This window comes from Fundulus heteroclitus, chromosome 12, assembly GCF_011125445.2.
Source record: "Fundulus heteroclitus isolate FHET01 chromosome 12, MU-UCD_Fhet_4.1, whole genome shotgun sequence".
Lineage (NCBI taxonomy): Eukaryota > Metazoa > Chordata > Actinopteri > Cyprinodontiformes > Fundulidae > Fundulus > Fundulus heteroclitus.
In genome coordinates, this window is record NC_046372.1 from 19,217,954 (window position 1) to 19,245,839 (window position 27,886).

The 27,886-nt window shown below is 40.2% G+C and overlaps 1 protein-coding gene across 1 annotated transcript; it reads right to left on the reverse strand.

Annotated features, from left to right (window-relative positions):
* Positions 1-14,750: 14,750 nt before the first annotated feature.
* Positions 14,751-16,289, reverse strand: LOC118564731 (nuclear factor 7, brain-like). The gene has a single exon (XM_036143575.1). The coding sequence runs from the start codon at positions 16,170-16,172 to the stop codon at positions 14,751-14,753; it is 1,422 nt and encodes a 473-aa protein (XP_035999468.1). The 5' UTR covers positions 16,173-16,289.
* Positions 16,290-27,886: the final 11,597 nt, after the last annotated feature.

Below are 27,886 nucleotides of genomic sequence, written 5' to 3' on the forward strand. Positions count from 1 at the left end.
GTGTCTCATAGGTAGTCTTAAAGACCGCTGCCATCATGAAGTGATGCCTCTGAACTGATTTTGTTCATTATCTGTGATGGAAGTCAAATATCAGCAGGAGTCATTCGCTGCTGCATGTTTGTTCAGCCTGTTTTACATTTTGATGTCACATTATTTCATCATCAGATTTAAAGTTTGGTCTAAAATCCTCTGATCCTTCACAGGAACCATCAACTGGCCTGGAGGTCCAACTATAACTGAACGCTCCAGGCTGCAGCAGAATCAGGAGACTGAGGAAGCGACTCAGCTGTCCTCCACAGAGAGCAGAGAAGAAGAAAAAGAGATAAGCAACAGGAGGTTGAAGCTAAATGATGAGTCCAATCTCCTCAGTCATCTCCAAGATCTTCAGGACAGTTTGCTTTTCTCTGTTGGTTCATGACTGGAACTGAATCTTCTTAGTTGTGTTTTTATCACAGGAGAAATGTTACGATGAATGTTGATGGTTTGTTTTTTGCTACATCTTTAAACTGGAAGAGTTTGCATTGTAACAATCTGTTTACTTCTTTCAACAGGAGGAGATCGGCTCGTCTTCAGATTGTCCAAAACTCTGCTGCAAGGCGACTGACTGAAACAGAGGAACTCATTCAACCTGTTTTAACGTCGTTCCACTAGCTGCCAATCTGATTTAGATTTCATTTTAAAATCTCAGTCTTAACCTTCAGAGCTGTACATGGACAGACTCCTTCCTATGTTGCTGAATTTATTCAGCCATATTCCTCCTCCTGTAGTCTGAGCTCATCTTATCAGAACCTTCTAGTGGATCCTGGAACTCCTACAGGACCTGAGGAGACAAATCTCACAAAGCTGTTGCTGCCAGACTTTTGAACAAACTGCTTCTATTTCTATGAAGTTTGGACTCTTTTAGCTTTTAGAAAGCTGCTGAAGAAATTTTTATTCCAAGAAGATTTAAGTTCAACTTGTTTTTCTTGTGTTGTCTTTCATGTATCATACATTGTTGTGTAGTTTGTTGGGTTTCCCCTTTTGTGGAGAACTTTGTGACAGTTCTCTACAAAAAGATAAAAATAAACTTCTACTTTACCTTCATGCTTGTAAAAAAAAAAAAAAAGAACAGCGCTGGAACCTGCTACCAACCCAGTTCCTCTGATGAGACCGACTGTCATTTAATCCCAGGATGTTTTGATAAATCTGAATAAAGACTTCACCAGTATAGTTCTGATTGTTTTGCGATTGTTGGTAAAACTCACTCAGCAGGACGTCTTCCAGGTCTGGTTATAATTAAGAAATCTGACTCTAGTTCTCACTGACCAACATCGGTTTGATCCTCTGTTTTATTAAATGCAGTGAAGCTCTGAGTCTGCAGTATCAGTGACGTGTTTTCAAGGTGATTTATCTCTGCTGTGTGTGTTTGTCTCCAGCAGGTGGCGCTGTTGGTGAGGACATCATAGCTGGACGTTTTACTTATGTAATAATTCATCACATTATCCTTCAGACTGAAGAAAATAATATCTCCAATATTTCATGTGCTTCAGCTGCAGATCAATAACAAGTTCAGAGAATTTAAATGAAGAAAAAAACCTGAAGACTGAACTTTTTCATCTTGCAAACATCAAACATTCAGTTCAGTCTTGTCTTTTTCAGCAGACACGTTCTCACTTAAAATAACATGGAGAGAGCAGGAAGCTGCATATTGAGGGTTCTGTCACAGTATTTCTATTTTTCTCTGTGTGAAAGATGAACCTCAGGTTTTTTGATGATATTAACTGTGAATGATATCAGTTGTAATATAATTTGAAACAGGCAGATTTCAGGACAACCCTGTTAGCAACTGTTTCACACATTCAGGTGGTGGATCTGTTTAGAAGAAAGTTTCCTAGTTTCTAGCCCCAGTATGACTCTGGTTGTATCCTTGATGCTAAAAGGAAGAAGGGATTTAATTTGTTTTTCAGCTGTTGTGTTGGTGCTAAATTAGGAGAAAGGTTGTTTAGAAAATGACAGAATCAATTAGGATCTATAGTAACTTATTAGACTCCAGGCCTCTGTTAGAATGATAGTTTTCACAGTGTTTGTTTGTTCAGTCTGTGTTCTGTTGTTATATCATCTAAGCCGCTTCTTCCTAAACCTTCAGCTTCTGACCCACAAACTAACAGGAAGAGACTCATGAGCCCAACTAGTGACTGAGAATAAAATTAGTTTAATTAAACAAGGATACAGGCAGTCGTATTGTTGAATTGTGGTGACCCCCCCCCCCCCCCCCCCCACTTGGGTTTTTTGGATGTGAATGCTATGTGAGAATGTGTGTAAAGCGTCCTTTTTTTTAATTTATTTTTTATTTTATTTATTTATTTTATTTATTTATTTATTTATTTTTTTGGTGTCTGTGTGTGGCGAGTGGGGCACAAGGGAGGGATGGTGTGAATGAGTTTTTTTTTTTTTTTTTTTTTTTTTTTTTTTTTTCAGGTTTGGGTTCGGTCCGCTCCCTCTCCCAAGATCATCTCAAGTCTCCGCTAGGTGCGGAGCCCATCCCCCCACGTCCTGCCCTCCTCCGCTGCGTTGGCGGGCGCCTTGACCCTCTGGCGCGTTGACGGTCCTCGGGTTTGGGGCGGGTTCCCGGGTGGGCGCCGGCCCATTCCCGGCGGTGGCTTCGCGGGGCCTGGCCCCCCGGGGGGCGGCCGGGTCCCTTGCCGCGGGGGCGGGGCGCCCCTGGGGCCTCTGGCCCCCAGGGCCCATGGCCAGGACCACTTCAGCGGGGCCGGCTGCCGGCGGAGCCCACGGGCTCGTCCCCGCGGCTCTTGGGGGCGTCGGCATTGCGGTGGCTGGGGGATTTCCTCGGGGTCGTCTCTCCTCTTTCCTCAGGGGGGGGTTGTACATTTCCTGTGAAGGCCCCTCTCGGGCGCACTGCTTTGGGGGCCCCTTTGGGAGTCCGGGGTTATGGGTCCCCTGACCCCTGCCTCTGTGCTCGGGGAAGGTGGGTCTTCGGTTCTCCACAATCACTATCAAGCCATTTTCTTCTGGATAATTTTCACCTAAACTAGTGCACTCTCACAATCTCCCACAGGTGCTGGGTCCCAGGTATTAAATGTTCACTTATATACAGAAAGGCTATAATTTATTTACTTTCTTTTACCTTTTTTTTTTAGGTATCACATTACACATGTCAGCTTAAATAATAATACATATGATTTAGCAATGGTATCAAGGTGTTACACGATTGTATCTGTTGCTTTATGTCTGTTGGTTGTGCTGTTCTTTTTGTGTCTCTTTCCAGGTGATGGAGCAGACAGAGGAAGTTTTATCATTCTCTTCCTTTTATCTCTTCTTTCTTTCACCTCTTCTTTCTCTTTTTTTTTCTCTTCTTGTTTTTCTTTTACTCTCCTACTTTCCCATTGTAGTGTCCATATAATTTGAAATTCTCCCTGCAGGAATCACAATAAAGCTATTTACACGCACAAATCAAGCGGAGCATTATGGCGAAAGCTGTTTGCTCCACTTGTGAAAGTAAAATCTGTCGAGCTCTATTTGGCATTAAGATATCAATTTTTATTGCCACATTGCTAGACAGGACACTGGGTAAAAAAAAAAAAAAAAAAAAAAAAAAAAAAAAAAAAAAAAAAAAAAAAAAAACAAGGATATAATGACAGGACAAGCAGCATCAACAGCCAACATTTTTATCATTTATATCAGAAAGATGCTTTAACATTATCTTTGTTGTTCAGCTGGATTTCTGAAGAGGGTCTCCAGACCCACACTTGCTGATCCGTGACCCCCAGTGGGGTCCTGACTCCAGCTTTGGGAACCACTGATCCAAGCAACAGCTTTAAAGTTTGATTTCAAGTCCTCTGAACCTTCACCGAAGTCATGAACACGGTAACAGACCTGAACATGAGTTCATGCTCTTGCTGAAGATGCATCAGGAGCTGCTGATGGATTTCATCAGAGGTTCCTGTTTCTTTCTGCTCCTTTTCATTGTTTGTTTTCTCTCATTTCATCATCTTGGTTCATGTTAAACTGTGTTTATGACTTAGTAGCTCAAAACTGTTATAAAGGATAATATCCTCACAGAGAACGATGTTTCGTGGATCACGATTTGCTGCTTCTCGTTTCTTTAAGTCTCTTTTTGAATTCAGACATCAGTAATTTAAACTTTGATCTGTAATAAAATCAATGTTTACCATCTTTTCTCATTGACTCTGACTCATTTTTAATATTCCTTCATCTTTCTCTTCCTGTTAAACAAAAAAAGCCTTTGAATAACAGAAAACATCCAGTTCTGGTCAGAAGTTTAAATCCATTCATTGTGGGAATGAAAATCATTATTCTGGACTTTTAATGATTTAGTTGGATTGTTTTTAGAATAAAATGAACACAACCAGCCTAAATGAACTTTCATAACAAGTTTGGATTTAGTTTCATCCACTAAGGGTCATAATTATACATACAGGCTCAAATATATACTTCCAGACCCACTAGTCTTTGGTTTAATGTCCCTTAGTGAGCTGGACCTGGACCACACACTGTTTGTAGCCGTCATCAAGCTTCTGGCAAATTTCTGACTCTTCTTTCCAGAAAAGGTGGAGTTCATTCATGAACTGGTTGGTTTCCTGTCACTGATTCAACTTTTAATCCTGGTCCACAAACTGGAAACAGGACTGATGTCAGGACTTTGAGAAGACCTTTCCAGAACCTTCATGCTTCTTGTTTTATCTGCTCTAAAACCGGCTCTGATGTGTTTTCAATCAGTTTCGGACTTTATCTTCTTCTTCTTTACCTGCTTTGATAAAGCTAAATGATCTCAGTAATAAATGTAATGTTAATATTTAACCAGGATGATGACTTGTTTCTGATCAGAACCAGAGCTGCACTTTGATCCTCTGAACAAATCTAACTTCCTGCAGTCTGAGCTTTATCACCCTCCTACATCAGCCATGGGCAAAGTACGGCCCGCGGGCCACAGCGGCCCGTCCAGCTTTTTAATCCGGCCCACCGAACTTGCCTGATAAAAAATATTATCAAATTTCATTAATTTAGCATTTTACCTGCGATACTGGTGATTTCAACTAGGTGGCGCACTACAAACACATTGGCCTTCGTTAACACTTCTTTACACTTTGCTCTGCAAAAATCAGAATCAGAATCAGAAATACTTTAATAATCCCAGAGGGAAATCAAAGAAGTAAACATTGACTGCCAAGTTTTTAATAAGGAGTGGACCAAAAATATTTCTTCACTGAAGTCCGATCAACGCTCTATGTTTGATATGCCAAGAAACAGTTACAGTTTTCAAAGACTACAATTTCAGCTGTCGCTTTGCTACCAAGCATCCAGCTATACTCAGAAACAGCCAACGCAAGAACGGGTCGTTGGCGGCTAATTTACAAAATCAGCAAAACGTTTTTCATCGATAAACTATGATCCAAGACTCAAGTACCAAGTTACGTTTTTAGCTGCCATTCAAATTAACAAAAGGCTAGCAAGCCTTTCTCCATAGGAGAGTTTTTAAAAGAACGCATGATTGAGACCGCAGGTGTCTTGTGTCCAGAGAGCGAAAGACAAGTTTGAAAAAAATAAGATTATCACGCAGGATAGTGACTCGGTTGATGAAGATATAGCGGCGAGTTAAACAAAAAGGCGGAGTCCTTTCATTTATATTCACTGGCACTGGATGAAAGTAACAATACAAAAAACACTGTTCAGCTTTAATTACAGTTTTGAGATAACGGAGTTTCTGACCATGGAGTCCCTGAAAGGACATACGCAGGGAGAGGATTTATTTTACAGGTTGTCTGCTGTCATGGAAAGAATGAAGCTGCATCATTCATCAGGAATCTCTGTGTACCGGTCAGCACAAAAAGCAGTTTAATCACATCATTAATCCAGTTCGGGAATTCCAGGGGAATCAAAGTCAATCAAAGTTTATTTATATAGCACTTTTCAACAGTCCATATGGTGCACAACGTACTTTACAAGGTAAAATACGAATGAAAAGATGCTGAGACAAAATAGATCAAATGTAAAAATCTAAAGGAAAATAACAGGATAAAAAGATATAAAAACTTAAAAGTGCATAAAAACCCAATTCAAAACAATTTTAAGAACTATAGAAAAATAAAACCACAAGATAAACCAGTTATCCACAGTTGAACAGCTAGGAGGGGAAAGATCAGTTTGTGCACAACATGTGAAATAATTTAAATCCAAATTCACCTTATTCTCTGAACAAATTTCAAAAACATATTTGGCTCATTTTCCTATGTTAGCCTTGCAAACAGAGGCTGCCCAAAACATGAAAAAATACAGCAAATTACTGAGCGACCTACTCAGAGAATTCTGCTGTCGGTTCTCTGATTTTGAGAAAATGGACAAATCACTTCAGCTGGTGTCCATTATCACAAGATCCTGAAACAGCACCACAGGTCTGACTCTGTGTTAAAGGACAATTTCAGCTCTAATAAACTGAATGATTTTTATGCTTCACTTAATGATGTCACATTTCCAAACCTGCGGAGGGAAGCCCAGAAGATGCTGCTACTGTTTGGATCAACCTACATGTGAGAGCAGACGTTCAGACTCATGAACTTCAACAAAGTCCATCACAGATCTAAGTTAATGCAGCAACACCTGAGCTCCATCCAGAGAACCGCCACAACAAAACTAACTCCAAACTTTGATGCACTGACAAAAAAAAGGAGGTCAACAACTGTTCTTCCTGAAAGTGAACGAGATTTCACTATGTTGTGGAGGAAAAAAAAGATTTGTACAATAAGCCTTGAATATTCATGCTTTACTATCTGTTAAAGCTAAAACCTTTTATGCAATGGCTTTACGTGTCATTTTTAGTAGTTTACACAAATACTTCATACATCTTCTCCTAGCCCAGCCTCTCTGTCAGATTTAAGAACCCATTGTGGCCCACGAGTCAAAAACTTTGTCCACTCCTGTCCTACATGGAGGAGCTGCAGGAGCTCTGCAGGCTGCAAAGAGACCAGAACCTGGAACGTCTGGACCAGGTCGGGTTCTGGATCCAGTTTACTGTGAGGAACAACAGAACTGCTATCAGAAACAGTTCTCCATTACTCCACTCTCTGCTGGTGAATATGAACTGATTCTATAAATGTTTCAGGAGAAAAAAACCTTTATGATTTAAAGCTTTCTATCAGCATAAATAATAACTGGACTAATAGAACTGGCTGCTGGTTCTGACTGTGATTTGAAGTCCAGAGAACTACAGAGTTTTTCTTCAACAGTCAAACTGAAAAAGGAAAAATTGTCCAATGCTGGTGAGAAAGATTACAACTAAATACTGAAGTAAAAACATTCTGAAATGATTATTTCATGCTTGTTTAACAAAAATAAAAACACTCATTAAATGATAAAGAACAAATTAGTCATGTTTTCCTATTTTTAATTTCAAATTAAAGTTTAAAAAACTTGAAAACAATAATGTGTTCATTTGCAATTTAAAACAAAGATTGGTCTGATTGCAAATAGAAAGATCTAAAAATATATATTTTAAACACATAACTTTGTTGTTTAAACAGAAATCTCAGTTTGACAGATTTGGAGATCAGAAGTTTTGGCATCAGCAGCTTTTCCAACACTGAAATAAGGGAAGAGTTTCTCAGTGAAAGTGTCTCTGTGAGTGTAGATGTGAGACATGTCTTCAGGGTCATAGAAGGACACCTCCCCCCTGTCATAGTCCAGCTGGACTCTGATCTTCTGGAGATTCTTCTTCACTGTGACAGCCTTATCATCACCAGTGGTGTAATTTCCATCACCATGCCATAAACACCAGATTCCATATTTTGGTGTAACATATCTCTTTCCCTTCCTGTCAACTGACTCTTTAACACAACCGATATTCCAGCGAGGATGATCTCCCACCTCCACCTCCCAGCTGTGTTTCCCTGAGATGAAGCCCTCAGAACCAAAAACAGTTGTAGAGTTAGTGTTTCTCTCTGGATTATCAGGAAGCTGCTGCTTTGTGTCTCCATTCCTCACACTGGTCAGATCATCAGACAGGTAGAGAAATCTATTTGCAGTGTTTGGGTCCAGAATGACAGGACTGAAGTGGACCTTCTCCTTCATCTTCTCCCAGACTCTGAAGGACAGGTTGCCCAGGTGTTTGGCCACATCTATCAGAGCTCCTGAGACCGGCTGTGGATCTGACAGTGACCTCTGACCTCTGGCTCTGCTCTGAGTGGCTTTATAACTGCTGAGGAACGACACGTTGTCTTTCTGCAGGTCTTCTTCAACAGCAGAGATGCTGTCTGACAGAGAGGAGATCTGCTCCTGGATCCTCTTCATCTCTCTGCTGATATCTCTGCTCCGCCTCTCTGCCTGCTCGGACGCTTTGTTCTCTGCTCCCTGCTTGCTTGCATTTTCCTGCGTTTTACTTATCTCCTTTTTATCTCTTTGCCAAAACCATGGAAAGTTGGATTTAGTTATTTATTTTCTTTTTATTTATTTTTGATTTTGATTTTGCAAAGATGCCTACCTTCACCACAGTGGACCTTGACACGCTTCTACAAAAGATCGCTGTTATAGAACAGAAGATATGCCGACTCGAACTGAATTATGATGTAAACGGCGCGTATGGAAATGAAACAACCCTGCCTGCGACTCCAAACGGGGACCACCAGCCCAGCAACTCTCTGAACAAACAGATCCCTGAGGAAAATGAGAATCCCTGGATCACTCAGGGTGCAAGACCAAAGGATCAACGAACCCCACGCCTAGACAAAGAAAACTGGCCGAGACTACAGAGAGATGTCCCAGGACAAGTGAAACAACAGCGGGCTGTTCCCACAACAAATGATAGGAGTAAACCTGCTGGAAATGCTGGAATTCCTTTACGAAACAGATTCGCTCCGCTCCAAAATGTGACCCAGGAGAATCATGACAACACTCAGAGGTACGTCAACGACTTTCGCTCTAATACATCAGAGAAAAGACATGCCACGGGGCCAAGGACCCTGATTTTATGCAGTGGGTCTGTATGTGGGATTAAACATTTCTGTAACAAGAAAAACACAGAGGTGTTAATTTATAACGATTCGAACTATGGCCTGGTGTCTGATTTATTAGACATCCTTCCAAGGATCTTGAAAGAGCGCCCGACCTTGGAAAAACTCATATAACAAGCTGAAGCCCTGGGCGACGTCACCCGGATAAGAAAATCAGAAGTATTGAAAGAGGATTACATTCGTTTGTTGAACCTAGTTCATGGCCTTAATGTCAAGGTGCTTCTCAGCGGCCCTTTCCCGCCCGTGGCTTGTGGAGACGAGATTTTTTCCCGAATTCTGATGCTAAACAAATGGCTGGAAAAAACATGCAAAGAAACAACTGTAACCTTCATAGACAACTTTAACATCTTCTGGGAAAGAAGACATCTGTTCAACAGAGATGGCTTCTCTCTAAATAGGTCAGGTGCAAAACGACTGATTTCAAACATCTTCTATTCTGTGAACCATACTGCATCAGCTTTGTCCCAAAACAAAGAACATCCAGTGCCTAAACAAATGATAAGCCCAGTGCAGCCCGAACAAGCCAAGATAAAGATGGCCAGAAAGATGACACAGAATGAGGCGTTGTCAGAGCTACAGGAGGATTCATCCCAGATCTCAGCAGGACAAAGAGAGGACCAAGAATCGCCATCGTCACGAACACCGATCCAGACTGGACCCGCCTCGCCTTCCTCTCCACAAAGCCCAGAGGTTCCTTTCCTGGATTTTTCTCATAACATGAACAAAGTCCTTAAGATTGGTCTACAGTTGACATCCTCTCCACATATTAATTCTGAAAACCACAGTTCTGTGACTAAATCAGCATCTTCCAAAGGACGCAGAGGTCCAGATCCTCCTCCTCCTCTACATATCACAGAACATGCCTGTCCTGAAGACCTTCGGATAACGTCCTTGTGATATACAGCAGGCCCTGGCTGTACGTTTATCAGTCAAGACCGCTTCCAGCATAAGCCTGGGCCTCCTGACGGAGAACATGGAATATCTGTTATGTTACGTGGCAGAAATAAGAAAAGCAAAAGGAAAACACACAGGAATAATCAGTCGTACTTAAAAGTCATAAACTGTCAGATGCAACCTGCCACAAAGACACCATCAACCACCAAATCATATAAACTGGGTTTATTAAACATTAGATCTCTGTCAGGAAAATCCCTTTTAATTAATGACTTCATTATTGACAATAATCTTGATGTTATGTTTTTAACAGAAACATGGTTACATGAATCTAATGAAGCAGCCATTCTGCTGGAGTCGACTCCTCCAAACTACAATTTTCTTTGTGAGAGCAGACAGCAAAGGAAAGGTGGAGGAGTAGCAACATTGTTTAATGATTCACTAAAGTGTAAAAAGGTGTTTTTGGGAAAATTTGACTCTTTTGAACATCTGGCTCTCCAGGTAAAGGGCCCGGTACGAACTATGTTTCTGAATGTTTACAGGCCTCCTAAGTCCACATCAAACTTTTTTAATGATTTCAGTGACCTGCTGTCTGTGATATGTGTTGATTATGACTGTTTAATTATTGTTGGAGACTTCAACTTTCACGTTGACAACCCTGAAGACAGAAGTGCAAAAGAACTGTGTGACACACTTAGAAACTTTGGTTTAACTCAGAATGTTAAACAGCCAACACACAAGCAGGGGCATATTTTAGACTTAATCATCACTAAAGGTCTAAACATTTCACAGGTCAATGTAACTGATGTTGCCTTATCCGATCACTTCTCCGTTACCTTTGAATGTATCATTACCAGTGACTCATTTAGCCAAAGGGACATCGTAAGAAAACGCACCTTTAAGGACAATGCCACAGAAAATTTTATTCAAGCTTACTTTGCTACTTCAACCTTGGGCTGCAACTCAGTAGATGAGCTAGTAGATAACTTTCAGTCTAAAGTCTCAGACATCATTGACTGCATTGCTCCAGTTAAAGTGAAGGTTTTTTACGGGAAGAATAAATCTCCTTGGAGAAATGCTCCATCAGTTAGAAGTGAAAAAAGGGAATGTCGCAAAGCTGAACACAGGTGGAGAAAGAATAGACTCCAGGTTCACTATGACATCTATAAAGAGAGACTTAACAGATATAACTTACAACTGAAAAATGCAAGAGAATCTTTCTTCTCTGAGATCATTAAGAAAAACATTAATAACGCTCGTGTCTTATTTGCCACAGTCGACAGGTTAACAAATCCTCCTGTGTCCGTGGCTTCAGAACTCCACTCCACCAGGGCCTGCAATGAATTTGCTAACTTCTTTACTGAGAAAATCCTAAAAATTAGAGGATCAGTTTGTACATCCACACCAGCTCCAGAACCAAAGCCGTATTCAGCTGGAAATTATCCTGACAAAATGTCCCAATTCAGCCAAATAAACCACAAAAGCTTAGAGCGGATCATTCAGCAGCTAAGTTCCTCTTCATGCTGTCTTGATGTTCTACCAACAGTTTTCCTTAAGAACGTTCTGCCTGTCATAGCGGCTTATTTGACTCAGATAATAAACACGTCCCTTCTGTCAGGTGTTTTCCCCCTGTCTCTAAAAACAGCAATTATCAAACCACTGCTGAAAAAGAACAATTTGGACAAACTTCTACTCCAGAACTACAGGCCCATCTCAAACCTCCCCTTTATCAGTAAGATAATAGAAAAAGCTGTGTTTCAACAATTAAACACCTTCTTAACAACAACCAGCCGATTTGACGTTTTCCAGTCAGGTTTCCGTGCTCACCACAGTACAGAGACCGCCCTTATCAAGGTGTTTAATGACATCCATATAAATACAGACTGTGGAAGAACCACCGTGCTGGTTCTATTGGACCTCAGTGCAGAATTTGATACTGTCGATCACTCCATTCTGTTAGAGCGCCTGGAGAACTGGGTCGGCCTCTCTGGTACAGCTCTCCACTGGTTTAAATCCTACTTAAAGGACAGGGACTTTTTTGTATCAGTAGGTAATTTTACATCAGAGATGACAAAAATCGCATGTGGGGTTCCCCAAGGGTCCATCCTGGGTCCCCTCCTTTTCAATATCTACATGCTCTTTAGCCCAGATCATAAAAAACAACAACATCAGCTACCATAACTATGCAGACGACACACAGCTCTACATCACCATGTCACCAGGTGACTATGAACCCATTCAAGCACTGAGTAAATGCCTAGAAGAAATCAATACGTGGATGTGCCAAAATTTTCTTCAATTGAATAAAAACAAAACAGAAGTAATAATATTTGGACCAATAGAGGAGAGATCAAAAGTTAGCACACAGCTTCAGTCGCTTCAGCTAAAAACCACAAATCAGGCCCGAAATCTGGGTGTAGTGATGGACTCAGACCTGAACCTCCAAAAGCATCTAAAGACAGTTACAAGGTCAGCTTTCTATCACCTGAAGAACATTTCTAGGATTAAAGGACTGATGTCTCAGCAGGATCTGGAAAAACTAATCCATGCGTTTATTTTTAGTCGAATTGATTACTGCAACGGTGTCTTCACAGGTCTGCCTAAAAAGTGGATCAGACAGCTGCAGCTGATCCAGAACGCTGCTGCCCGCGTCCTCACTAAGACTAAGAAAGTAGAGAACATGGACCCGGTTCTGAAGTCCTCACTAAGACTAAGAAAGTAGAGCACATCACACCAGTTCTAAAGTCCTTACACTGCCTCCCTGTATCTCAGAGAATAGATTTTAAAATACTTCTGTTAGTCTATAAATCCCTAAATGGCTTAGCACCTAAATCCATCACAGACTTGTTATCAGTGTATCAACCCTCCAGACCACTCAGGTCTTCTGGCTCCAGCCTACTCTGCATACCTAGAACCAGAACCAAACATGGAGAAGCAGCATTTAGTTCCTATGCTCCACTTATCTGGAACAAACTTCCAGAAAACTGTAAAGATGCGGAAAGCCTTAGTTCCTTTAAATCAAGATTAAAACACATTTGTTTAAAATTGCCTTTAACTGTCCTAGTTAACTGAATCTGTAATGAATCAGAATCGGACCCAAGATTCAACCATGACAGGTCAGTGACTCTACAGACAGTTTATTGATAAGCAGGGTAAAACCAGCTTCGGCTCTCGGGTGTGCTGCTCTCGTAACGGGTGGAGCTTCCCTGGAAGCAGAGGGACAGGTCAGAGACTACTGAGGCAGGTTAGCAAAGAAACAAACTGACTAACCTGATAACGGGAGCAGCCAGGGCATGGAGAGACAGCTGGAAGTGTTTGGGGCAGAATCCGTCCGCTGGGAGATGGGAACGGACCGTTGAGCGGTCGGCAGCAGGCAGACGACGAGGGGTTTTCCAGGGGCGTAAATCCAGAGACAGTCCAGGTCCGGTAACGGTAGTTCACAACTCCAGCAGAGGTACAGAGGGGAAATCCAAAGAGGGTCCGGGTCCAGATCCAGGTCCAAAATCCGACAGAACAGGCTTACAGGGGGCAGGCAGGTCTCAAACTCACAGGCAGACCGAGATCAGAAACACGGGGAATCAGTCCAGAATCCAGAGGCTGCAAGGCAGAACTCAGGCAGGCAGGAAAACCAGAACAGGATCAGGCAGGCTCAAAAAACAGAGGGCAAAACAGGTCGGGCAACAGACAGGCAGGTTTTCTGGGATAGTGCTGGAAAGTTCTCACCGGATGGCTCGAAGACGATCTGGCACTGGAGACTGACAAGAACAGGGTTTTTATGCAGCTGGAGACAGGTGAAGCCAGTAGAGGTTGATTGCAGATAGGTGGAGACTGAACAGGTGTGACTGATTAAGAGCAGGATCAGCTCCAGTGCCAGAATCATCACAGAATCACCACTTTTTTGTTCTATTTTCTATCTATATTTTATTCCTACTTGCTTTTATTCTGTTTTATTTTGCTATATTTTAATCATGTAAAGCACTTTGCATTGTCTTTGTACTGAATTGTGCTATATAAATAAATTTGCCTTGCCTTGCCTATAGTATTAACCTACACGACAGGCTAGAATGAAAAAGGAAAGACAACTGTTCTTCGATTGAACTTTTTATTGACCCCTTTTTTCTATTGAAACACGCGTCTATCGCTAATGCTAGGCTATTGCAGCATGCCATGGCAAGGAGAAAAAAAAACATGTCGATCACAAAGAGTGCAACAAACGAAAATATGTCTTTAAATGTGCTTATGTGTTAGAAAAAAAAAACAGAAAAGAAAATTAGGAGGAAATTGTGAGAGTCTGGAACACAATGCCAGTTATTCACGTCACATAATGCAGCAGTGGAACGCAGGGAGGGATGCAGTACGTCTGACCCAACCAGTAGCCAAGCCTTGATATAACTGGTTTCAGGTTCTGACTGTGATTTGAAGTCCAATGAACTACAGTGTTTTACTTTAATAGTCAAAGAAAAAAATAAACATGTTGAAGAAAAAAGAAACCTATGAAAATCTTTTTCAGCAGAAGTTTAAAAGTTATAAAAATAACTTGTGAAGAATTGTCCAATGGTGTTGAAAGAGATTACCAACAAAAACATAAAAACAACACTAAAGTCAAAACATTAATTAAGAAATGTTTTGTACTGGTTTTACAAACGTAACAACAAACTTAAATAATATCCAGCTGCTTCGATTTACATTGTTTTATCCAGTTTGAGCCTTATTTAATCAAAGGTTTAAAAACATCAACAATAATTAAACATTTAAAATGAAAGTTGTTCTGACAGCAAGTAGAAACCTTTATCTAAAAATGCTAATTCAGAGAACTGATAAACAAACCTTTAAACTTTAAAAAGGAATCTCAGTTTGACAGATTCTGAGACCAGAAGTTATGGCATCACCAGCTGGACGAACAGTCAAATAAGGGAAGAGTTTCTCAGTGAAAGTGTCTCTGTGAGTGTAGATGTGAGATATGTCTTCAGGGTCATAGAAGGACACCTCCCCCCTGTCATAGTCCAGCTGGACTCTGATTCTCGGAAGAATCTTCTCCATTGTTAGAGTCTTACCAACACCATTACTGTATTTTTCTTCTTCGTACCGTAAACACCAAACTCCATAGTTTGGTGAAGCATATCTCTGTCCCTTCCTGTCAACTGACTCTTTAACATAACCGATATTCCAGCGAGGATGGTCTCCCACCTCCACCTCCCAGCTGTGTTTCCCTGAGCTGAAGCTCTCAGAGCCAAAAACATGTGAATAATGAGTGTTTCTCTCTGGATTATCAGGAAGCTGCTGCCAAGTGTCTCCACATCTCACACTGGTCAGATCATCAGACAGGTAGAGAAATCCATTTGCAGTGTTTGGGTCCAGAATGACAGGACTGAAGTGGACCTTCTCCTTCATCTTCTCCCAGACTCTGAAGGACAGGTTGCCCAGGTGTTTGGCCACATCTATCAGAGCTCCTGAGACCAGCTGTGGATCTGACAGTGACCTCTGACCTCTGGCTCTGCTCTGAGTGGCTTTATAACTGCTGAGGAACGACACGTTGTCTTTCTGCAGGTCTTCTTCAACAGCAGAGATGCTGTCTGACAGAGAGGAGATCTGCTCCTGGATCCTCTTCATCTCTCTGCTGATAGTCTTCCCCTTCTGCTCCTCTTCCTCCCTCAGAGCTGCCAGTCTGGACTCCTCTTCCTCTTTCAGGAACTGGTGGAGCTTGTTGAACTCTGCTCTGATCTGTCTCTCTGTGGACAACAGCTGCTTCTTGGAGTGTTGAATCACATCCTCGTATGTTTTCTCCACCTGTTTGTGTTTGTTCCTCTTGTCCTGCAGAGACTTTAAGTCAGATCTCAGCTGCTCCTTCAGCTCACTGACTGCTTGTTCTATAGGAACCACTTTGTGACTCTGGTGGAGAGAAAACTCACAGACACGACACACAGCTCTCTGCTCGTCTTTACAGAACAGTTTAGGGTCTTCTTGGTGTTTGCTGCAGACCACCATCAGCTGCTTTGCTCCTTTTTCTGCCTCAGATGATCCAGATTTCTGTCTTCCAGTAAAAGAGTCAGCCAGTTCCTTCAGAGTGAAGTTTACCTTTGGAGAATCCTTGGAAGATCTTCTTTTACAGATGGGACAGTTCTTGTTTCCTGCTTGTTCCCAGAATTTCTGCAGGCAGCTTGAACAGAAGCTGTGGTTGCAGCTCAGAGACACAGGATCTCTGAAAATCTCTGAACACACATGGCAGCTCAGGTAACTTTTCAGAAGTCTCTCAGCCATTCTGGATTGAATTATTTCAACAGCCAAACTCACCAAAAGTTTCAGCTGCTTCTTCTTAAAATCTTCCAAGTATTTCCGTGTTTATTCAGCAGAGATCTGACACCCAGTAATGGCGTCTCAGCTCAGTTCAACAACGTCTGAAAATACTTTCTGTTTCTCTAACCGGTTTGTGACGCGTTAAATCAAACAATCTGCTGTATCAGTTTATCTCCAGCAGGTGGTGCTGTCGGAACTTATTTCATAGGCGAAATAAGACAGCTAAAACCTTATTTTTACCGATTTTAAAACTGAATTGAATGTTTACTTGAATAGTCTGGTTACTGAAATGTGATTTATAAATGAACTTGCCTTTCTCACTATTGTATCCTACCTTGTAATATTACATTACAAATTAAAGAAATACATTTGTGGAAATCATCTTTAAAGGCAGGATTTTATTTAGGTCGTCTCCTGCAGTTAATTATTTTTTTCCTAAAAAATATTTTTTTGACCTGCTTGGTTTTTGATTGGACTATAGTATCAAAAGCCAAAAATATCCACACCACTGCATTGTTTTAAAGTATGTTACATAACATTGTTCATATTGGTCCAACAAACTACTTTGCTCTTTTTGTGTTAAAATTATTAGTTGATCCTCCCTCAGATTATTGAAGAACATGTGGTGCACTAAATTATTTATGATAGAAATCTATCACAAAAAAGTTACTAAATATTTTTTATACTAAATTTAAAGATTTTTTTATTTCAATCATAACTATAATTTTCTTTAATTTCAGTCACATATTGAACATAATAAGAAGCTAAAGCTCAAAATAGAGGTTTTCTTCAGAAATAAATCTTGCTTTTCTCTCAGTGCAGGAAGCATCTCGTCTTAATGACCTTCCTGCCTCTGTTAGATTACTGTGATGTTTCTATGAATGCATCTGCCACCTCTCTGCAGATGTTGGATGCTGCAGATGTTGGATGCTATCTATCATGGAGCATTACGGTTCACAACAGGCTATAATTCTCTCACTCATCGCTGTACTTTATATTCTCAGATCAACTGGCATCATTATCAGTCTTTAAACTCATGCATTGGTACATTTTCATCTATCTAGTTATCATTGGATTGCTCCCACCTTATTTATCCTCCTACATGTCACTCAGACAGCTACAGACTTCACTCTCAGGACTTTATCTCCTTCAGCGCTCAGTTAGTATGATCAGAACCTGAGAACAAAAGCATTTTCTGACTCTGTCCCATTAACTTGGATCTCTCTATAACAGGATCTGAAACGGTCATTGTTGATTCCTCTGGGACAAATTAAGATTTTTATAAGAAAATAGAGAAATCTTCCTATATAACTGCCTCTTACTTTCATGTCATAATTTATTATCTTATTTGATAACACTTCACTTGAAGGGTTAAGACTGACATTACACTGTCATAAACATAAAGGAGCCATTATGAATGTTTATGACTGTTGTCATTAAGTGTCATTCGGTAAATAATGACACTTTTAATGCAAAATTCACATTTTTTTAAATGTCTTTGTTGTGACAACTTGACATTAACAGAACCTAAAATTTCATTTGTCAGTATAATACCACTTAATGACATATTTGTGACTAGTCCTACATATTCCATTTCACTTGAAGAGAAAATATCAATGACAAAATTAAAATTGTCTCATGACAGCCAAAGTTAAGTCCAATCACACATGAAAGTGTAATGTAATTTTAACACATACAGCTAAATAACTTTTTAAAGGTTTATTATTAGACTTATGACATATTTATGATGTTTAGGATTTCTTGGTTAATGTTAATGTTAAAGTTGTTATAACTTTTTATTAATAATTTACCAGATGACACCCAGTCATAACTATTCATAAAGACTCCTTCATGTCTATGACGGTGTAATGTCAGTGTTATGCACACACCTTCAAGTAAAGTGTTACCGCTTTCTTAATCTGAATGAAAATTTAAATTTTTCATATTCTTACTGTGTGAATTTTGTGTTGTTTTTTGTTTTATAAAAACAGGTCTGTCATGTAAATGAAATCTTCAATCTAAATGAGATAACCTGTATAAATAAAGAGAAAAACATATAAAAGTAAACCTGTTTAATGTCTGTTTTTTCAGATGTTCATGCTTTTAAACAAAGTATTTTACCAGCATCAGCTGCCAGATTGAGCAGATATTTATATTCCTGTTCAGTCACTGATCAGTTTGTTCTGCATCCTTTATACTGCAGTTGTCAGTTGTGGCTACAGATCTTCAACACGTGTCTCATAGGTTGACTTAAAGACCGCTGCCATCATAAAGTGACGCCTCTGAACTGATTTTGTTCATCATCTGTGATGGAAGTCAAATATCAGCAGGAGTCCTTCACTGCTGCATGTTTGTTCAGCCTGTGTTACATTTAGATGTCACATTATTTCATCATCAGATGTAAAGTTTGGTATAAAATCCTCTGATCCTTCACAGGAACCATCAACTGGCCTGGAGGTCCAACTACAACTGAACGCTCCAGGCTGCAGCAGAATCAGGAGACTGAGGAAGAGACTCAGCTGTCCTCCACAGAGAGCAGAGAAGAAGAAAAAGAAAGAAGCAACAGGAGGTTGAAGCTAAATGATGAGTAGTGTTGGACAAGTTAGTTTGACATTGTAATCCATTAAATATTACTCGTTACAGCTTTAAAAGGGTAATATATTTTTTTTAACGTAAAATTCCTTATGTGGCAGCATTCTAACATAAAATAACTGATAAATTTACAAAATACATGTATATTGCTCTAAAGTCATTAGCACCTCCGAATCTGTTTGGAAAGTTTTTTTGTTTTTTACAGAAGTAGCATATTATAATCAATAATAAAAGTAGTCTATATTTACTTCAACATTACGAGGTAAATCTCTTTTTGAAAACCTAATGCCCCATGTTATATGGGGAAAGGTGCAACACATTCAAATCAGTGCCTAAAACATAAAATATAAACATTAACTTCATTATCCATCAGTTAACAAATAACTGGACAAATGTGTTGTCATTTTTAACAATAACAGATCACAGGCACAATCATTTGCACACTAAAAAGAAGTAGGACTTTTAAGTAAAAGCTATTTAAAGTGATACCCTGAAAGTAGTCACTGTTACGATCGAAACAGATGGACCCCAGTGTTCAAATCAGACAAACAGATTTACGAAAAAAATTATTTAAAACTCAAATGCAGCAAGCGGCGTCAGCGTTTACCGCAGGAACTTCTGGGGACAGAGACAGCAGGTTAGTGACCACGTTTAACTGGGAGTGATTATTCACAAACGTAATGGTTACTAACCTCTTCTCAAAGTTCAGTCCAGTGATGAGAGTCGTTTCCAGCTGGCTGGCTGCCAATGCGGTGCGTCGGTCGCCGCTCAGTGAGTCCCAGGGCAGAACTCCTCCGGACGATCGGTGGTCAGAGGACAGGTGGAGGGTCAGAACCATGAGGACGATCGTGGACAGGAAGATCAGGAGGATGAACCAGAAGCTGATGTCGGGGACGAGATCCAAGGTCAGAGCCGGGTGGTCAGATGAGGCGCCAGAGGGAGATCCAGGACGAGGTCAGGACACAGTTCCAGGTTCGGTACACGGTGGTGAGATGAAGCCTCATGAGGCATTGAACCACTTGAGCCAACTGGTTCGAGAAAGGGTTAATTTCTTGATGCTTCATGTGCACACGACACCACCTACTGGCCAGGTGTAAAATCACAGCCAGCTGTATCTTAACACGTGTAGTGAATAGGCTAATGCTTGTGTAACTTGGATGATTTCATGCATTTTTATTAGGAAACAACAATTTCCCCACAGTTTTTGGTTTCAAATGATTTCTCATTTTTGATAATACTTCTCCAGCCTTTGAAAAGACACGCTCACATGGCACAGATGATGCCGGGGTGCATAAATAAATAAGTGCAAGTATGTACAGATTGGGGTACAGTGACCAATGATTAGCCCAGTACTATACGGTCCCACATTTTCCCCTCAGCAGCAACACTGAAGCACACAGAGGTTCCCGTTGCGTCTTTACGCACGATCCAGCTGCTGATGTCTCCTCTCTTTTCAGCTCAATGCAATTCTAGACAGTAACAGTTTATAACCTATATCACCTTTCACAGCAACAGGTTTCTCATCTCAGTCGACCAGACAAATCTCTATTGCTCTCCTCAGTGCGCTCTGGGCGGTGAGGTGGGATGATTTTACCAGATGGTGTGCTGCGTGCGAGGGATAAACAGGGGGGAAATGCATAAATAAAAACTGTAAATGGCTCCTATACAGTGATCATAGGAGCTGACCGGTCTGAGATCAACCTCCCGATGTTACAAGTTCTTTAAAATGACTCTTAAAAATGCGCACCCAAATTACAAGTAACGTAATTTTGCGCACCTGAATTAAAGCGCAAGGCAGCAGCGCACCGAAGCGCCACGGTTCTGTTTTGTTTAAAACAAAAGATCATGAAACACAGCCATAACTCTCCTAGTGACTTTAACTGGCACACTTTGCTACGGGTGTGAGAACATTAAACGTAGTGATTCATGTTTTGAATGGTGAACGGTGATAAAAGCCCCTGGGTTCGAGGGAAAGGAGGGGGGAGAGAAGCAAGCGCTGAGGCACAGAAATACGGTGCATGTAGTTAAAAAATGCAGAATTAATAAAAACAACTTATAAACAGAAGTAGCGTTTTAAACTGCATCTGGTGAGCAGAACTGTTTTATGATCCAGAGTGCAGCCATCACTGGTTCGGAATGAAGGCTTTATCTGGCAGCAGCTCTCTTCCCCCGCCCCCTCCCCTCCTGCGTACGCGGTACAGGACCTTACCGGCTTACTTTCACCGCTGGTTAAGACTAAAATTATTCATAACTCTGATCACTCTTCCTGCTGCTCTGTTAACATGAACTGCAGCAGGAATTACTGATGGCCACAAGCTGTGAAAGAAGCTGAAACAGCTCAGCAGAAGGCGGAGTTTTTATTGTCCGCTGCCCAGATGGGCTTTGTGATTTTTATGCGTGAAAAATGCCATGTTTGCGTGTGAAATGTCATGTGTTGCGTGTGACCGTGTGAAGTCAGTGAAAGGCGTGTGTCACACGGTCAATGCGTGATAGTTGAGACCACTGATCTCCTATCTATTTCTCTCCTAAACTCTCCAAACACCAAACTAACTGTCTCAAACTAAATAACCACTATCCAAACTCTGCTATCCAAATTATCAAAACTCTATCCACTCTCTCAACTGACCGCAACTCGCCTACAACAACCCACATTTTGAATGGAGCCTGTGGGGTTTCTAAAGCTGTCAAACCCCGCAGCGAAATCTGAACCACTTCCCGAAGCAGTCATGTGGTACAGCCGGGCAGCGAGGCTTCGGACCTCATCGTTTTCGGCTCCTCCCCTAAATGAAGCAAGCCTCGATACGCGCATTGCGGAAACGCCCCCTCCATTACTCGACACACGCCTCGAAGCCTCGGCACATCACGTAACATCACTAGTACACGGTCAGGCATACGGGCCAGACAAAGTCAGGTAGCAGGTCCGGTTTGATACACAAGCAGGCAGGGATCAGGCAGTCTCAGAGGTCGAGAGGCAAAACAGGTCAGGATCAGGTAATCGGAACAAAGAACGCTGGAATAGATCCCACTACTGGCTTGCTGTGTTGTCAAAGAGCTGGTTATATATTAGTGGGAGCAGGTGGAACAGATCTGAGGTGATGAGGAATGGGCGGAGCTAAGCAGGTGTGTGACATGAGAAATTAGACCAGGTAACAGTGCCGAAATCATGACACATACTCAAGAATCTTACAAAATAGACACGCAGCAAATTAAATAAGAATTGCATTCTTAAGCAATTAATAAACCAGAATAAAATGAAAAATAAAGAACTCAGAGGAAGCCAACTAACAAAGGTTTCACACTTTAGTTGATATTTGTTGTGGTACAGAACATCCCTCTACAGTCCACCTGACTGATATATTTATTAAATCGTATCAAAAGAAGGCACTGAAAGCGTTCATTACCAAGACGGTTCCGTTTTACTCTACCAAGACTGAACCGTCTTTCAACCGGTGAGCTGGTGGTTTTGGATAATTGTATCGCACTGCAACTTTTTGGATTCTAGGAGACTAGTGGAGACATTTCATAGTGGAGGCAGTCCATATCTCAGCAGTTGTTCATACACACTCCTGTTCTTTAATTGTTTTCTTCAGCTCCATTTCCATTGCATTATTGGCCTTATCCACCTCTTTGGCAAATGTTTTCCTGTCTGGCAGTGTGTGCTGAAATGTTAGAAAATTGCAATTAAATTTATGATCAGCCTTGAACAGTTTTTATGAAACTGAACACGTTTTTGTGTGTGTATGTTTGTTTTATTATCGTAAAACAAAACATAATTTTATACGTATCAGTATGCTTGTAGTTGAATATGCGTGATATTTATTTACCGAAACATAAAAAACAACTGTATGTACTTTTTTATTTTAACATCAATTAACTGGTTTGCTAATCCATTTTAAAAAGGATCTCATTAGAAAAGCCTTCAAACTCCTTAATGTTGCAGCATTACAATAGCAATGACTTGCGTTAGCTTACCTTATCATTTGTTATCTTATTAACCAGCTTTCTAAAAGCTGGTCAATAAGGGCTGCGTATTTTCGATGATGTACTCCACCACCAACCTCTTAACCTCACGTGGGTCCAGCAGCTTTAGAGACCTAAAGAAGTTTAAAGTTTGTTGTTTAGAATTTTTTCCTGGAGTGGCGGCGTGCTGCTCCTCTGGGGACTTTCTCTTGTCTGATCCAGCAGAACATTTTTTTAGCTTTGTGTTAGCATGACATTGTTGAATGTGCTTTTTTAATTACTTGTACTGTTTCTTGAGGTCGATAGTTCTTTTGGTGTAGCACACAAATTGCACTATTACTATTATGTTTTTGTCCTTATCTTTAATGAACTGAAAGTAATGAGTGATGTTACCGATACTGTAACGACTATTATATTGCGTATTTTATTTAAGTAGTGCGTTATAATACCCAATTACTTAGAAATGTATAATATTATTGTGATGTGTTACTGTAGTAATATGTTACTCCCAACACTGATAATGAGTCCAATCTCCTCAGTCACCTCCAAGATCTTCAGGACAGTTTGTTTTTCTCTGTTAGTTCATGACTGGAACTGAAACTTTCTAAGTTGTTTTCTATCAGAGGAGAAATGGGCATTGAAACTGTAGTCTAAGATTTATTTTATATGGAGCAACATTTAAAACAGACAGTAATAAACTTTTTTTAATTTGAGGAATATCTCAAAACCTCAGAATTTAATTCAAGCTTTTGTCTCTGCATGACTGGACTGTTGTAACAATCTGTTTACTTCTTTCAACAGGAAGAGACCGGCTCGTCTTCAGGTTGTCCAAAACTGCTGCAGGGCGACTGACTGAAACAGAAGAACTCATTCAACCTGTTTTAACGTCATTCCACTGGCTGCTAATCTGATTTAGATTTCATTTTAAAATCTTAGGCTTAACCTTCAGAGCTGTACATGGACAGACTCCTTCCTATGTTGATGAATTCATTCAGCCATATTCCTCCTCCTGTAGTCTGAGCTCATCTTATCAGAACCTTCTAGTGGATCCTGGACCCGCTTCAGGACCTGAGGAGACCAATCTCTCCAAGATGTTGCTGCCAGACTTTTGAATAAACTGCTTCTACTTCTGTGGAGTTTGGACTCTTTTAGCTTTTAGAAAGCTGCTGAAGTCAAGGCAAATTTATTTGTATAGCACATTTCAGTAAAAAGACAATGCAAAGTGTTTTACAAGATTAAGTGATAGGAAAATCAAAACACAATAAAAGCAAGTTGGAATAAAATGTAGAAAATTTTAAACACAACAAAACATGGGAAAACGGAAACTAAAAGTAAATATTAGAAACAGTTGAACTGCAAACTTGAACTAATGATGTTTCAGTTTAACTAGAACAGTCAAAGGCAATCCTAAACAAATGTGTTTTTAATCTTGATTTAAAGGAACTCTGGCTTTCAGCACTTTTACAGTTTTCTGGGAGTTTGTTCCAGATCAGTGGAGCATAGGAACTAAATGCTGCTTCTCCATGTCTGGTTCTGGTTCTGGTTCTGGTTCTGGTTCTGCAGAGCAGACTGGAGCCAGAAGACCTGAGTGGTCTGGAGGGTTGATACACTGATAACAAGTCTGTGATGGATTTAGGTGCTAATTCAGGTATTTATAGACTAACAGAAGGATTTTAAAGTCTATTCTCTGAGATACTATTTATTCTGAGATAATTGCTGTTTTAAGGGACTGGGGGAAAATACCTGACTGAATGGACGTGTTTATAATCTGAGTCAAATCAGATGTTATGACAGGCCAAACTTGCTGGTGAACGATTTCTTCTAAGCTTTTGTAGTTTACTTGTCTGAATTGGGACATTTTGTCAAGATATGTTCTAGTTGGGTACATCCAGTACCCAACTAGATCCAGTGAACTACAGAGTTTTTCCTCAGCAGTGAAAGTAAAATAAATAAATGTTTTGAAGAACTAAAGAAACCTTTAAAAGTAACCAGTAAATGTGATTTTCAGCAGCAGTTTTAATATCATGGAAATAACTTTTACATTGAGGAAAACAAACCAAATAATCAGTGATCAGAAAACAGTCAGGGAGAGAAAACTGGATCTAAATGTTTATTTTCAGAGGTTTCCTGCTAAACTGAATCGTTACAATAATAGAAAACAAGAAAAACAAAATAACTCAGTTAAGAAATCTGAGCTTGTGTTAAAGGTTTTTACAAAACAGAGTTAGGAATAAAATAAAAATAATCCTCAAATGTGTTTGTCTGAAAAATTGTCAAATGCTGGTGAGAAAGATTGTAACTGAATACTGAAGTAAAAAGCATTCTTAAATTATTATGTTCTCGTTTTGTTGGATCATATTAATCTTGACACAGCATCTGCATCCACATCTGTTCGATCTCTTTGGGCTCCTTTGATTAGCACTATCACTTAGTGGAATGGGGGGCGGTGGGTTGCTTCCTGCAGGGCGCAATGGGTGGGTGGAGGGGCTCCTGGGACTCTGGGGGCACTTGGAGTGGGGCGCTTGGTGGGTCTGACTCCAGGGTCTGTTGCCCCCATCTGGGATGCTGTCCATCATGGAGCATTATGGTTCATAACAGGCTGTAAATCTCTCACTCATCACTTTACTTTATATTCTCAGATCAACTGGCATCATTATTAATCTTTAAACTCATGCACTGGTACATTTTCATCTGTAAAGTTATCTTTGGATTGTTTCCACCTTATTCATCCTCCTACATGTCACTCAGACAGTCCATCTACAGACTTCACTCTCAGGACTTTATCTCCTTCAACGCTCTGTTAATACAATCAGAACCTGAGAACAAAATCATTTTCTGACTCTGTCCTGTCAATTTGGACCTCTCTATAGCAAGATCTGAAACTGTCAGTTTTGATTCCTCTGGGACAAATTAAACTTATAAGAAATTAGAGAAAACTTCTATTAAACTGGCTCTTATTTTTAGGTCATAATTTATTTGCTTATTTGGTAACACTTTACCTGAAGGGGTAAGACTGGCATTACACTGTCATAAACATGAAGGTTACAAAGATTTCATGATGTGGTATGATGCTCACAAATGAACTTTTTGGTTCTGTTAATGTCAAGTTTTCATTACAAAGACATTTTAAACAATGTCAACTTTACATTAAAGGTGTTATAATTTATCAGATGACACCTAACGATAACAGTCATAAACATTCATAAAGACTCCTTCATGTCTATGACAATGAATGCCAGTTTTATGCACACTGCTTAGAAGAAGTGTTACCAATTACTTAATCTGAATGGAATATTTTAATTATTCATATTCATACTGTGTGACTTTTGTTAGTTTTTGTTTTATCAAAACAGGTCTGTCTTGTAAATCAGATCTTGGATCTAAATGAGACAACCTGTATAAATAAAGGTTAAATAGCAGAGAAAAGCATATAAAGGCAAACCTCTTTAATGTATATTTTCATTAAGTTTTATTAATTAACTCTTCTAGATTCAATTCCAACTTCCTCTTGTCACATGTTGATGTGTGCCTGGGCATGGCACTTAACTCCAAGCTTCCTACCGAGCTGCGCAACTTTGTATGGATATCTGTGTCTGTTAGTGAGTGTGATTGGATGAATGTGGCTCTAGTGTACAACGCTTTGAGTGGTTAGTATGACTTGCTACTTTTTAATTCATATTAAAATCTTTATGACAAAAACTGATATAGAAAGAAAAACGTTTTAAACCTGAATCTTCTAAACTGACATGAACACCAGAGTCTCTGTTGAGAACTCTACAGATAATCTGAATTACTTTGAATTTCTTCTGCATCTCTGGGACGGTCATTTCACTCCATCTCCTCTGATTGATAAAATAATTCATTCATCTTTTAAGAACAAAGTATTTTACCAGCATCAGCTGTCAGATTGAGCAGATATTTATATTCCTGTTCACAGTCACTGATCAGTTTGTTCTGCATCCTTTATGCTGCAGTTGTCAGTTGTGGCTACAGATCTTCAACACGTGTCTCATAGGTTGACTTAAAGACCGCTGCCACCATGAAGTGACACCTCTGAACTGATTTTGTTCATTATCTGTGATGGAAGTCAAATATCAGCAGGAGTCCTTTGCTGCTGCATGTTTATTCAGCCTGTGTTACATTTTAACGTCACATTATTTTATCATCAGATTTAAAGTTTGGTATAAAATCCTCTGATCCTTCACAGGAACCATCAACTGGCCTGGAGGTCCAACTATAACTGAACACTCCAGGCTGCAGCAGAATCAGGAGACTGAGGAAGAGACTCAGCTGTCCTCCACAGAGAGCAGAGAAGAAGAAAAAGAGAGAAGCAACAGGAGGTTGAAGCTAAATGATGAGTCCAATCTCCTCAGTCACCTCCAAGATCTGCAGGACAGTTTGCTTTTCTCTGTTGGTTCAAGACTGGAACTGAAACCTTCTTAGTTGTGTTTTTATCAGAGGAGAAATGTTACGATAAATGTTGATGGTTTGTTTTTTGCTACAACTTTAAACTAGAGGAGTGTGCATCGAAACAATCTGTTTACTTCTTTCAACAGGAAGAGATCGGCTCGTCTTCAGGTTGTCCAAAACTCTGCTGCAAGGCGACTGACTGAAACAGAAGAACTCATTCAACCTGTTTTAACGTCATTCCACTAGCTGCCAATCTGATTTAGATTTCATTTTAAAATCTCAGTCTTAACCTTCAGAGCTGTACATGGACAGACTCCTTCCGATGTTGCTGAATTTAATCAGACATATTCCTCCTCCTGTAGTCTGAGCTCATCTTATCAGAACCTTCTAGTGGATCCTGGACCCGCTTCAGAACCTGAGGAGACCAATCTCTCCAAGCTGTTGCTGCCAGACTTTTGAAGGAACTGCTTCTATTTCTATGGAGTTGCTGCTGAAGGCATTTTTATTTCAAGAACCTTTTAGTTCAACTTGTTTTTATTGTGTTGTCTCACATATATCGTAGATTGTCTCTGAACACACATGGCAGCTCAGGTAACTTTCCAGAAGTCTTTCAGCCATTTTGGATTGAATTATTTCAACGGCCAAACTCACACAAAGTTTCAGCTGCTTCTTCTGAAAATCTACCAAGTATTTCCGTGTTTAGTAATTGCTTCTCA

Coding starts and splice junctions, on each gene's coding strand:
- LOC118564731 (XM_036143575.1), bottom strand. CDS start 16,172: ATGGCTGAGAGACTTCTGAAAAGTTACCTGAGCTGCCATGTGTGTTCA.